This window comes from Bos grunniens, chromosome 6 (assembly GCF_055505025.1).
Source record: "Bos grunniens cultivar Pamir isolate PY7600 chromosome 6, Bosgru_T2T1.0, whole genome shotgun sequence".
Classification (NCBI taxonomy): domain Eukaryota; kingdom Metazoa; phylum Chordata; class Mammalia; order Artiodactyla; family Bovidae; genus Bos; species Bos grunniens.
In genome coordinates, this window is record NC_141170.1 from 34464713 (window position 1) to 34478870 (window position 14158).

At 40.4% G+C, this 14158-nt stretch overlaps 1 protein-coding gene across 1 annotated transcript in view; it reads left to right on the forward strand.

The window, feature by feature from the left end:
* The first annotated feature begins 348 nt into the window (after nt 1-348).
* The window catches only part of UBA6 (ubiquitin like modifier activating enzyme 6), an 87277-nt gene continuing 73467 nt past the window's right edge, over nt 349-14158 (forward strand). Inside the window, exons 1-2 of the mRNA XM_086405579.1 lie at nt 349-458; nt 5328-5390. Coding sequence (XP_086261705.1) covers nt 388-458; nt 5328-5390 — 134 coding nt within the window. The 5' untranslated portion in view covers nt 349-387. The remainder of the gene's footprint in view (nt 459-5327; nt 5391-14158) is intronic.

Consider the following 14158-nt stretch of genomic DNA (forward strand, 5'->3'; position numbering starts at 1 on the left):
CCAAGTCGCTACAGTGCCACTTCAGGCTTCCCTGATGGGTCAGACGGTAAGACTCTGACAGATAGACAGACAGACAGACAGACACACACACACACCCACACACACACACACACACTCCCCGTTCCCACCACCACCCCGCCCCCCAACACAGACAGAGAGACACACACCCACCCAGCTGCGCGCTTCAACTACCTGCGGCAAAGCCCTCCCCCGGACCACACCCAAACCGGAAGCCAGGATGCCCCTAGGGTTGACGGGAAGGCGCCGCCTGGCTGCTGGCTTCTGAGGCCGGCCCCCTCCTGTGACGTCATTGCCCGCCCCTTGACCTCGCGTCCCGCCCTCTTCCCTGCCTCCCAGTGGTCCGCTGAGGCTGCGTCTCTGGAGGCGATGGAGGGATCCCTGCCGGTGGCAGCACGTCCCGGGGAAGAGGCATCTTGCTCCTCCTGGAGAACCAGCCGGTGAGAGAACGAATGTGGGCGCGAAGTGAGGCGTGGCGGGCAGAACCCGGGGTCCGACTTTCTGCATCTCCCACTCGGACGGGCAGGGAGCGCGCGAGAGGCCGCGGGGCAGGGCAGAGCCGGCCTTGGGCGGCGAGGGTAGCGCGCGGGGTAGGTGTGGCGGCACGGGCTCCGGCCTCTGCGACTCCCGGCTTTGCTGAGGAGGAAATCCACTCGTTGCCCCTTTCATCGCTTTCTCAGTTCTGGTTGGGGTCTGCCATCCTTCTTCCTTCCAGTCACCGGACGTAGGAGGGAGGGAGGGGCTTTCGGTGCGAGCTTCCCTGCCCCGGTGCCGTACACCTTCCTTCCTTTCGATAAAGTGAAAGCCGAGCTCCATGGTGCACGATCCTCCGCTGAGATTCTCCTTTGAAAACTGTTACCAGAGGGAACTCGGTAATAATGAATCAGTAGTAGTCAGAACACCCTGAGGCCTGTTGATTGCCCTTTAAAACAAGAGAGAAAAAAGAAAGAAAAACGCAGGGAAGAAAACCACGAGTTACCCATTCTTATTTCGCAGTTGGTGTTCCTGCAGAAATAGAGTGGAAACATTTATGTAGTTCCTATTTGTCATTTCATAATTAATAAAGCGGATAGTTACATTCTGCCCACTACCAGAATATGATGTGCCGAAGACAGAAGTGGTGGATATTTGATTTTGAGCTAATATGAATATTCACAAGCCTATGGCTTTTTCACCAGCCTTAGACTGAAAGGATGCTTTGATACCATGGTATTGCCTGCCATTGCCAGCACTGCCAGACTTACCTGGGGGATATCATGTAATACAAATAAAACCTCCTCTTATTTAAAGCATTTTCGTTTGCCATTTAAGACCTTATCAGAAGAAGAATATTTGAAAGATTCCAGTAAGGCAGCACTTTCTGAAAAGTGGATGTCAGTCATAATCACTAAGAGACAGAACTGGTTAGAATGTAGCTTTTCTGATTTTTACTTAAGAGCTTTACCATCTTAGACTGTTGCTCACCATGCAAGGAAGACAGCTAGAGAAAGTGTACTAACAGTAAGAAAGTTGTAAGAAGACTTTTTCTTGAGTTTTGTATTTTGTTGGAGTGCCAGGGAATATTGTGTATGTGTTTTTATTAGTTAGCTGGAAGGTGATATCACAATGATAAGAGAAATAATAACATTTTCGACCATATGTTTTCAAATTCTTTGCCTATATATCAATATACCAGGCCTATAAAATTGGATCCTGAAATTGAATTTTGTGTTATCACGTTGTTTTTAGAATCCTGAAACTGATATATAGAGCTTCCCAAAACCTAGAATGAATTACACTTTTGCCAAGATGGTATTGATTTTAGCTCAGGCTCAAATTGTCCTGATGGTTCCCTCTGCCCATGAACCATCTGTGTTTCCCAGTTATCATTTTTCTTTCTGTGCCACACTGTGAAAAAATTGAAATGAGCTGCAGTAATTGATATATCACTCTGATCTTGTCACACCAGTATGGTTCAGTTCAGTTCAGTTGCTCAGTCATGTCCGACTCTTTGCGACCCCATGGACTGCAGCATGCCAGGCTTTCCTATCCATCACCAGCTCCTGGAGCTTGCTCGAACTAATGACCATTGAGTCGGTGATGCCATCCAACCATCTCATCCTCTGTCGTCCCCTTTTACTCCTGCCTTCAATCTTTCCCAGCATCAGGGTCTTTTCTAATGAGTTGGCTCTTCACATCAGGTGGCCAAAGTATTGGAGCTTTAGCTTCAGCATCAGTCCTTCCAATGAATATTCAGGGTTGATTTCCTTTGGATTGACTGGTTTGATCTCTTTGCAATCCAAGAGACTCCCCAAAAGACTTTTCCAACATCACAGTTTTTTAATTTTTAAAATTCATTTAACAGATTTTTTTTAGTGCTTCTTCATGCCTTCTATGAGAGGTGTGTGTGTGTGTGTGTGTGTGTGTGTGTGTGTGTGTGTGTGTGTTCAGTCGTCTCCACCTGAACCCATGGACTGTAGCCTGCCAGTCCGTGGAAATGTCCAGGCAAGAATACTGTAGTGGGTTGCCATTTCCTACTCCGGGAGATCTTCCAGACCCAGGGATGGAACCTGTGTCTCCTTAATTGGCAGGTGGATTCTTTACCACTGAGCCACCTTGGAATCCCCCACTGCGAGAGGTAGTAGACAATATAGTGTGGTTGTAGGAAGCTAGACTGATTAGTTGCAGGGCTTGCCATTTACCTGCTCCGTGACCTTGGGCAGGTTATTTAGGTTAATCTCTGTCAATCTCAGGTTTTTTCCTCTGTTCAATGGATATAGTAATAGTGTCTATCTCCTAAAGTTGTTGAAAGGGTTAACTGAGTTCAGTTCAGTTCAGTTGCTCAGTCGTGTCTGACTCTGCGACCCCGTGCATCACAGCACGCCAGGCCTCACTGTCCATCACCATCTCCCGGAGTTCACTCAAACTCACGTCCATTGAGTTGGTGATGCCATCTAGCCATCTCATCCTCTGTCATTCCCTTCTCCTCCTGCCCCCAATCCCTCCCAGCATCCGAGTCTTTTCCAATGAGTCAACTCTTCGCATGAGGTGGCCAAAGTACTGGAGTTTCAGCTTTAGCATCATTCCTTCCAAAGAACACCCAGGGCTGATCTCCTTTAGAATGGACTGGTTGGATCTTGCAGTCCAAGGGACTCTCAAGAGTCTTCTCCAACACCACAGTTCAAAAGCATCAATTCTTCAGTGCTCAGCTTTCTTCACAGTCCAACTCTCACATCCATATATGACCACTGGAAAAACCATAGCCTTGACTAGACGGACCTTTGTTGGCAAAGTAATGTCTCTGCTTTTGAATATGCTGTCTAGGTTGGTCATAACTTCCAAGGAGGAAGCGTCTTTTAATTTCATGGCTGCAGACACCATCTGCAGTGATTTTGGAGCCCCCAAAAATAAAGTCTGACACTGTTTGCACTGTTTCCCCATCTATTTCCCATAAAGTGATGGGACCGGATGCCATGATCTTCGTTTTCTGAATGTTGAGCTTTAAGCCAACTTTTTCACTCTCCTCTTTCACTTTCATCAAGAGGCTTTTTAGTTCCTCTTCACTTTGCCATAAGGGTGGAGTCATCTGCATATCTGAGGTTATTGATATTTCTCCCAGCAATCTTGATTCCAGCTTGTGCTTCTTCCAGCCCAGCATTTCTCATGATGTACTCTGCATAGAAGTTAAATAAGCAGGGTGACAATATACAGCCTTGACGTACTCCTTTTCCTATTTGGAACCAGTCTGTTGTTGCATGTCCAGTTCTAACTGTTGCTTCCTGACCTGCATATAGGTTTCTCAAGAGGCAGGTCAGGTGGTCTGGTATTCCCATCTCTTTCAGAATTTTCCACAGTTTATTGTCCACACAGTCAAAGGCTTTGGCATAGTCAGTAAAGCAGAAATAGATGTTTTCTAGAACTCTCTTGCTTTTTCGATGATCCAGCAGATGTTAGCAATTTTATCTCTGGTTCCTCTGCCTTTTCTAAAACCGGCTTGAACATCTGGAAGTTCACGGTCCACATATTGCTGAAGCCTGGCTTGTAGAATTTTGAGCATTACTTTACTAGCGTGTGAGATGAGTGCAATTGTGCGGTAGTTTGAGGTAAACACTTAAAACTGTGTGACACAATGTTTGTTCTTGTTATTAAATGCCAGGTACTGTTTTAGGGATTTGAAATATGGTAGTAAATTCCTAATGGAGCACATCTGCCTTCCCCTTTCTATAGGGGAAGGCAGATAATAAATAGTTAAGGATATGTGATTTGAAAAAAATACAGCGGTGAGCCGCCTGAGCAGAATGAGACCATTTAGTTGATTGTGTTACCAAACTTGGGTCCACTCACTGAATGTGCAGCAAAGCCAATCTACTGACACCAGGTTGTAGTGAAGAAAGTACAGTCTATTGCAGGATTTAGCAAAGAAAACTGGCAGCTCATGCTCCAAAGACAAAAACTGCCCCATTGGCTTTCAGGGAAGGGTTTTTAAAGACAGTCTGAGGGAGAGGGTCATAGGGTATGTGATCCATGCTCAGTTCTCTGATTGCTTGGTGGTGAGATAACAGGGTAATGTTTTTGGAACCTTGGTCATCACCCTTCTGGTTCCAACTAATCTGAGGTCTACCTGCTGCTGGTCAGTTAACTTCTTCCGCTTGGTAGGGATGTTAGCATCTGCAAGACAACTAAAGTCCTTGACTTTGTCTTATGGCTAAACTATTATTATTTTGTCTTATTTGACTGCTGGAATGGGTGGCTGTTCCCTTCTCCAGGGTGTCTTCCCAACCAGGGATCGAACCCAGGTCTCCCTCATTGCCGGAGGATTCTTTACCATCTGAGCCACCAGAGAAGCCCAAGAATACTGGAGTGGGTAGCCCATCCCGTCCCCAGGGGATGTTCCTGACCCAGGAATCAAGCTGGGGTCTCCTGCATTGCAGGTAGATTCTTTATCAGCTGAGCTACCAGGGAAGCCCTAGATATCATAATTATATGTTAAATTCTGGGTATGTATATTATAGAAGGTTTATGGGCCACTCAGTATTGCTAAAATATAAATCCATCAGAATATATATTATAGCAATGATATTTATAGCAATTACAGCAATGATAACACCTGAGAATAAAACAACTATGGGCTCTAATTTACACACACAGCAAGCAGTGAATGAATTTAATTTTGACCTATTTTTACAGTTGAAATAAACTGGTAAATAATAAAATATATGTCTGGTTTGTAAGATCTCTTTTAGTACCTGGTGAATCTGATTTCACATATTTTACATTACAAAATATGAATATTAAATAGCTATACTTGCTCTTTTGTTTTCTTTTTTCAGTGCAAATACAAATTTCTCCATCATGCCAACAGAATCTGTGGAGATTGATGATGCATTATACAGGTAAGAACCTTATGGAAGCAAATGTTTTTTCCAATAGTTCATCTCCCGTAATGGAGTATAGATAGTCTGTTCGAAGACACCATTAGGCCTTTGCAGAATTTTGTAAAATGTGTTTTAAGAGTTCTGCTCAAGTAAAAATTACAGTTTCTTTCTTTCTTTTACTATAGTCTGAAAGCTTGAATAATATTTAAATCTTGGTTGCTTTAGGTTTAATTGGTGTGACTAAGAATGATTTTGCTATCCACTACCAAATATACCTCTTATTTCTGGACAGGAGTACATATTTAATTTCCTGATATTGCAGGAGTGAGTCTCATGAAAGACAATTCATTTCACTTTAGTTAGTGATACAGCAGCATCTAGAGAATATGTTTACTTCAGTGTAAGCTCATTAACAACAATCCATGTTTGCACTGCATAGACAGTGGAGAAGTGATTGAAGAGCGGTGGTTTGAATGGAATTTAGTGGGACTTTTTTTTACCATATTTTTTTCATGAAATCAGGATACTTTTTTCAAAATTAAAGAGAACTTAAAAACACATAAGGCTTCCCTGGTGGCTCAGACGGTTAAGCGTCTGCCTGTAATGTGGGAGACCTGGGTTAGATCCCTGAGTCAGGAAGATCCCCTGAAGAAGGAAATGGCAACCTACTCCAGTACTCTTGCCTGGAAAATTCCGTGGATGGTGGAGCCTGGTAGGCTACAGTCCATGGGGTTGCAAAGAGTTGTAAACGACATGACTGAGCAACTTCACTTCACTTAAAAACACATAAATTGCTGTCATTTCTAATAAATTTCTTAAATACTTTGAGATGTTTGCATGGAAGATAGTATAATCACCATTTAAAAGTTTTTAGATTTTTCTGTATATGTAATCATGAAAAAAAAGATTTTATGTAGGTAGAATTTGGAACAATAGGCTTTTTATGTATTTTGGATTTCTTTTTATATTATTTTATGTGGGATGCAGAGTCAGTTTTAAGCAGCTTAGGAGGAGCTGATATGTTGATTTCAAGTCCTATTTTGTCCTAGACCCTTGGAAGAAAAAGACTAACTTGATTTTGCTTATGTGAAAACTGTTTTACCATATGATCTCCTAGCTATAATTATATTGGGTTGGCCAAAAGGTTCGTTCTTTTTTTTTTGTAAGGAGGCTCTAGTAGTGCTTAGTTGTCTTTTAGTTCATTCAAAACAGTTTTATTAGGTGGTATTATGACAGCTGTTGTGTCAGTGTGTGTTTTGAAAAAACTTATTAAAATTGGTAGATTTTTATATGGTCATTTCAGTATTATTGAAGATGGAAGAAAGAAAGCATTTTTGGTGTATTATGCTGTATTAGTTCAAGAAAGGTAAAAATGCAACTGAAATGCAAAAAAAAAAAAAAAGATTTGGTACAGTGTATGCAGAAGGTGCTGTGACTGATTGAACATGTCACAAGTGATTTGCGAAGCTTCGTGCTGGAGATTTCTTGTTGGATGATGTTCCACAGTCTGGTAGACCAGATGAAGTTGAAAGCAGTCAAATCAAGACATTAATTGAGAACAATCAACATTCTATCACACAGGAGATAGGTGACATACTCAAAATATCCAAATCAAGTGTTAAAAATCATTTGTACCAGCTTGGTTATGTTAATTGCATTGATGTTTGCATTCCACATAAGTTAAGGGGGGAAAAAAAACCTTCTTGATTACGTTTCTGCGTGCAAATCTGTAATGAAAACTTTCTATTTTTAAAACAAATTGTGATGAGTGGCGAAAAGTAGATACTGTACAGTAATGTGGAATGAAAGAGATTATGGGGCAAGCAAAATGAACTACCACCAACCACACCAAAGGCCATTCTTCATCCAGAGAAGGTGATGTTGTGTATGTGATAGTGTTGGAAAGTGAAAGTGCTAGTCACTCAGTTGTGTCTGATTCTGTGACCCCATGGACTGTAGCCCACCAGGCTCCTCTGTCCATGGGATTTCCCAGGGATTTCCCAGGCAAGAATACTGGGGTGTGTAGCCATGCCCTTCTCCAGGGGATCTTCCCAACACAGGGATCGAACCTGGGTCTCCTGCATTGCGGGCAGATTCTTCACTGTCTGAGCCACCAGGGAAACCCTGGGGTTAGAAGGGAGTCCTCTATTATAAGGTCCTTCTGGAAAATGAAACATCTCCAACAAGTACTGTTCCCTGGAGACTGTAAAAGACACCTGGAACAGTTCTTTGCTCAAAAAGATAAAAAGTTTTGGGAACATAGAATTATGAAGTTGCCTGAAAAATGGCAGAAGGTAGTGGAACAAAATGGTGAATACATTGTTCAATAAAGTTCCTCAGTCTTTACGTGAAAATGAAAGTATATCTTTTATTTTTACTTAAAAATAGAAGGAACCTTTTGCCCAATCCAATATATATATTTAAGTAGAAAATATTTTTAGGGCATTTTCAATACCTACTTTAACAAAGTGTCTTGCTAAATATATTTCACTTTTTTCTTTTTACTCAATCTTAAATCACCTCATAGTTTCTGATCAACTAAACCTGCAATTATTCTCAGAATCTAAAGGTTTTTGGGGGGCTGGAGGAGCACTTCTGACAGCATTCAGAGCCACGTCTCTATTTAGTTTTGCATCTTTATTACCAGTGCATTGTCAGGTAAGTTAGGCAGACTTGGCCAGTTCTATAGATTTGCCCATTTTTTTTTCTCCAAAGATATACCTGAGCCTGCTAATCCAGTGATTTATCTAAAAACAATGAATGAGTCCCAATTTAGTACTCAAGACTTGGTTTTCTAACTTTGCTTTTACCAAAAGATGCTCCATTGGAGGTATCTATATATGTGTTATTCACTCAGTCATTCCGACTCTCTGATACCATGGACTGTAGCCTGCCAGGCTCCTCTGTCCATGTTCTCCAGGCAAGAACACTGGACTGAGTTGCCATTCCCTTCTTCAGGGTATCTTCCTGACCCAGGGCCAGGTCTTCCACATTGCAGGCAGATTCTTTACCATCCCACACCAGGGGACACCATTGGAGGAAATTAAAACTAATTCAGATAATGATAAAATTATTACTTTGCTGTACTTTGCTCTCTCTCTCTTTTTTTCTTAATGTTTCTTGTATATAGGTTCCTATGGAGAGGTCACTATATGAAGAAGGGGTGAATGAATATAAGAGCAGCATCAGGGCATTCTTAGGTTCTGGATTAGTACAATCATAATAGTATCAATACTGTGCATATTCTAGTGGAATACTAGAGGAAGTTCTTCTGGCTTTTGAGATAACAGTTTTCTTGAATTTGCTTGTATTCCTAGATTTCTCAGACTTCTCTTATGTAAAGCCAGGTTCCAACTTTAGGATTTTTATCTCAGTTTATTCTTTGGTTCATGTCCATTTCCACGATTTTAGCTATTTCTCTAAGCTAGTGATGAGGCAATGGCACCCCACTCCAGTACTCTTGCCTGGAAAATCCCATGGACGGAGGAGCCTGGTAGGCTGTAGTCCGTGGGGTCCCTAAGAGTCGGACGTGACTGGGCGACTTCACTTTCGCTTTTCACTTTCCTGCATTGGAGAAGGAGATGGCAACCCACTCCAGTGTTCTTGCCTGAAGAATTCTAGGGATGGGGGAGCCTGGTGGGCTGCCGTCTATGGGATCGCACAGAGTCAGACACGACTGAAGTGACTTAGCAGCAGCAGCTTAGCAGCAGTGATGCTTAAGTCTCTTTCTTCAGCTTTCTTCTTCCAAGCTCAGTACCTTCTTTTTAAAATGCATACAAGATGGTTTAAATGTAAACCAGGCAGATGTTCAGCAGATAGCTTGTTTAAAAAAAAAATTGACATATAGTTGATTTTCAGTGTTGTGTTATAATATCTACTTTTTGAGAAACACTTTGTAGAGAGAAGTGAATAAGGTCTTTGACTTTAGAAGAGAATGTTCACATCCAATCCTACTATTAATATAATTTTTCAGCATGAAGTATCTCAACACCACTGGAAAGCTTTTTCTTCTCTCTTCCCATTCCCAAGCTTAATTAAATGGTGTGCCAGACCTATTCAGTAACCTAAGCTAGAAACCTTGGTGTCATCCTAGATCTTTCCTTATTTATCATCTTCCAAATTCAATTCTTTAAATCCTTTCAGTTCCTTTTAAGCAACTCTTAATTCCATTTTTTTTTTTCATTTTCTCTCCCTGCTTTGGAATTTCTCAATTGAACTATTGTAATTTTCTCATATGTGATCTCTTTAGAACTATTCTTGTTTCTAATCCATCTTTCATAAGTTGTTCAAAGTTGTATTTTTGGCACTTATCTCACAGTCCATGGCTTCTCAGTTTAAAATCCTGGGTGCCATTTCCTTCTCCAGCCAAATAGTATAATATACATTTAAGCCCTCTTTGGATATAGTGTAGCAGTGGCAAGAGTTTGAACTTTGGTGTTAGATCTGAATTTGAATCATTCTCCATTGTTTGTGAGTGTATGATATTAGGTTACTTAACCTTTTAAGCGGAGAAGGCAATGGCACCCCACTCCAGTACTCTTGCCTGGAAAATCCCATGGATGGAGGAGCCTGGTAGGCTTCAGTCCATGGGGTCGATAGGAGTCCGACACAACTGAGCGATTTCACTTTCACTTTTCACTTTCATGCATTGGAGAAGGAGATGGCAACCCACTCCAGTGTTCATGCCTGGAGAATCCCAGGGACGGGGGAGCCTGGTGGGCTGCCGTCTATGGGGTCGCACAGAGTTGGACACGACTGAAGCGACTTAGCAGCAGCAGCAGCAGCAACCTTTTAAGTGTCATCGTTTCTTTCATTTATTAATTTTTTTTCATCCACTCACTTATTCAACATATTTAATGAGAAAATGTGCACATGATGAAAAAAATTCATCATGAAGAATGGTACCTATGAGTTCAATAACTTCTAATATGCCATGAGTTATGGTCCTGTCTTTCTTTTTAGCTTCCATGTCACTTCTCACCCCTTTACCCTCTGACATCCTATTGTTTATCTTTGCCAAAATTTATATTAATATTGTCAAAATCTAGGATTTGATTTTGCCCCACTTAAAAGCTAAAAGCTAGCCTATTATTTAGTGGATGCTAACAGAAAATGTGGAACATCTGGGTCAGAGACAAAGTGTTTCGCTCCTAATGATACAGCAAAGAGCATGGGCATCATCCTAATATTGGTTCTCCTTACTCCCAAGTCCTACTTCATATCTCAGAGTTAAATACAACCCTGAGAAAAGGCCAAGTAAAGAGCAGTTAAGACATTGCCTTCTAGGCACATCTAGAGAGACATCTTGGAGTTGAAAGACCCATGAAAGAGTATCTCCCATCATAAATACATATTTTCCCACAGTTTCACTGAGATATAAATTAGTATAAAGTAGATCAAGCATATTTAAAGTGTACAAATTGATACGTTTTGACATGTGTATATACTCATGAAATCATCTCCACAATTTAGATAATATCAATCACAACTAAACATTTTCTCTGCGCCCCTTGGTAATTTCTACCTTTCTTCTCACTCCAGCTGTCATTTTCCCCAGGCAACCACTCATCTGCTTTTTGTACTGTAGAATAGTTTTCATTTTCTAGAATTTTGTATATATGGAATCATACAGTATGTACAACACCTTCGGGAAGTTTGGCTTCTTTCACTCAGTGTAATGAGTTTGAGATTCATATATGATTTTGTATCAGTAATTTGTTCCTTTTTATTGCTGAGTTTTCTATTTTATGGCTATACTACAGTTTATTGGCTTCCCTATAATTTTTGCAGTTGTACAAATATAGGCTTACAAAATTGTACAGTATTTGTAATTGTACAAATATAGGCTTCACTGGTGGCTCAGCTGGTAAAAAATCCACCTGCAATGTGGGAGACCTGGGTTCGATCCCTGGGTTGGGAAGATCCCCTGGAGAAGGGAATGGCTACCCACTCCAGTATTCTGGCTTGGAGAATTCCATGGACTGTATAGTCCATGGGGTCATAAAGAGTCAGACTCAGCAACTTTCACTTTCACAATTTATTTAATCACTTAATAATTGTTGATGGGCCTTTGGGTTGTTTCCAGGTTTTGGCTATTACAAATAAGGCTGTCATGAGAATTTATGTACAATTTTGGGAATACTGATGTTTTAACTATTGAACTTTAGGAACCTTTAATATGGTATGTCTGTCAATATTGCTGTACTCTATTTAATAAGGTTATGCAGTTGTTTCGGACACAACTCAGAGTGAACAATAGCTGTCAGTTAGATTAGTAAGATTGTAAGATAAGAAGTTAATATGCAAAAATCATTTGTTCTCCAATTTAAGAGTAATGAGTAACTGGAAACTGAAACTTAAAAATTACTATTTACAATAATATAAAAAATACAAAAATTTGACAAAAGTTTAATGGCACCCCACTCCAGTACTCTTGCCTGGAAAATCCCATGGACGGAGGAGCATGGAAGGCTGCAGTCCATGGGGTTGCTGAGGGTCGGACACGACTGAGTGACTTCACTTTCACTTTTCACTTTCATGCATTGGAGAAGGAAATGGCAACCCACTCCAGTGTTACTGCCTGGAGAATCCCAGGGATGGGGGAGCCTTGTGGGCTGCCATCTATGGGGTCGCACAGAGTGGAACACGACTGAAGTGACTTAGCAGCGTGCAAGATCTTTACACTGGTAACTATATAACATTACTAAAGAGAGTACAGCAGTATTGACAGACATACCACATTAAAGTTGTGTCCGACTCATTTTGAACCCGTGGACTGTAGCACAGCAGGCACCCTTGTCCTTCACTCTCTCCCAGAGTTTGCTCAAATTCATATCCATTGAGTCAGTGATGATATGTCTCATCCTCTACCATCCCCTTCTCCTTTTGCCTTCAATCATTCCCAGCATCAGGGTCTTTTCCAAGGAGTCAGTTCTTTGCATCAGGTGGCCAAGTATTGGAGCTTCAGCAACAGCCTTTCCAATGAATATTCAGGGTTGATTTCCTTTAAGATTGGCTACTTTAATCTCATTGCAGTCCAAGGGACTCTCAAGAGTCTTCTCCAGCACAATTCTAAAACATCACTTCTTCGGTGTTCAGCCTTCTTTATGGTCCAGCTCTCACATCCATACCTGACTATTGGAAAAACCATAGCTTTGACTCTGTGCATCTTTCTCTTATTAGTTCTAGTAAAATTTTTTGTAAATTCCATTGAATTTTCTAGTCAGTTGTGTTGTTTGAAAGTAAGACATTTTCCGTCCTCCTTTTCAATCTGAGTACCTTTTGTTTCTTTGTCTTTATTACTGTGGCTAGAACCTCCAATACAGGGTAGAGTTGAGGAGATAAAGACAGGCAACCTCTCTTCCTTCCTGACGATCTTTGATGGAAAACATTCATCTCTCCATAGCAGAATGTAATGTTAGCTATAGGTTTTTCATAGTTACCCTTTATTAGGTTGAGGAAGTGCCCTTCTGACACTAGTTTGCTTAGAGTTTTGTTGTTTTTTTAAATCAGAAATGGGGTATTGTAATTGTCAAATACTTTTTCTGTATTCATGAAAGTGATTATATGGCTTTTCCACTGTAGTCTTTTGATTTTATGAATCACAGTGATGTCTTTTAGAGTATTATACCACCCTTGCATTCTGTTTCTGGAATTAAACTCACATGATGTATTGTTACAGAAATTCTATTAAGAATTTTTGCGTCTTATGTTACATGAGGGATATTGGTTTGAGTATTTTTTAAGCTGAATGATTTTGCCTGGTTTTGGTATTAGAGTGACTCTGACCTCACAGAATAAGCTGAGAATTATTTTCTCTTCAGATTCTAGAAAGCTTGTGTAGAGTCAGTATTATTTTTTCTCATATTTTTGGTAGAATTCATAGGGAAGCTGTCTTTGGAGTTTTCTTTGTGGGAAAGTTTTAAACTATTAATACATATTAAATAGCTAATAGATACTGGGATATTCAGATGATATGTTTCTTCTTGAGTGAGCTTTAATAGTTTGGGTCTTTCAAAGAGTATGTTCATTTGTCTCATTGGTTGAATTTAGTGGCATGAAGTTGTTTATAATATTCCTTGAATATCCTTTTTTAGTGTCTGTAGAATCTGAACAATATTCCCTGCTCATTCCTGATAATGGTAATTATCAGGATAATTATCAGATAACGGTAAGAGAAGATAATTCTGTCTTCTTTTTTTTTTTCCTGATCATTCTGACTAGAGGTTTGTCAATTTTATTTTCTTCTCAAAGAACCAGCAGTTAAATTGATTTTTTAAATATTTTTTATTTTGTATTTCAGTAATTTCTGTGCTTTAAAGGGTTTTTTCCCTCCTTATTTTTAGTTTAATTTGATCTTTTTCTTATTTCTTTTTTTTTCTATTTTTTTTAAAATTTTATTTTATTTTTAAACTTTACAATATTGTATTGGTTTTGCCAAATATCGAAATGAATCCGCCACAGGTATACATGTGTTCCGCATCCTGAACCCTCCTCCCTCTTCCCTCCCCATACCATCCCTCGGGGTCGTCCCAGTGCACCAGTCCCAAGCATCCAGTATCGTGCATCGAACCTGGACTGGTGACTCGTTTCATATCTGATATTATACATATTTCAATGCCATTCTCCCAAATCATCCCACCCTCTCCCTCTCCCACAGAGTCCAAAAGACTGTTCTATATATCAGTGTCTCTTTTGCTGTCTCGTATACAGGTTTATTGTTACCATCTTTCTAAATTCCATATATATGTGTTAGTATACTGTATTGGTGTTTTTCTTTCTGGCTT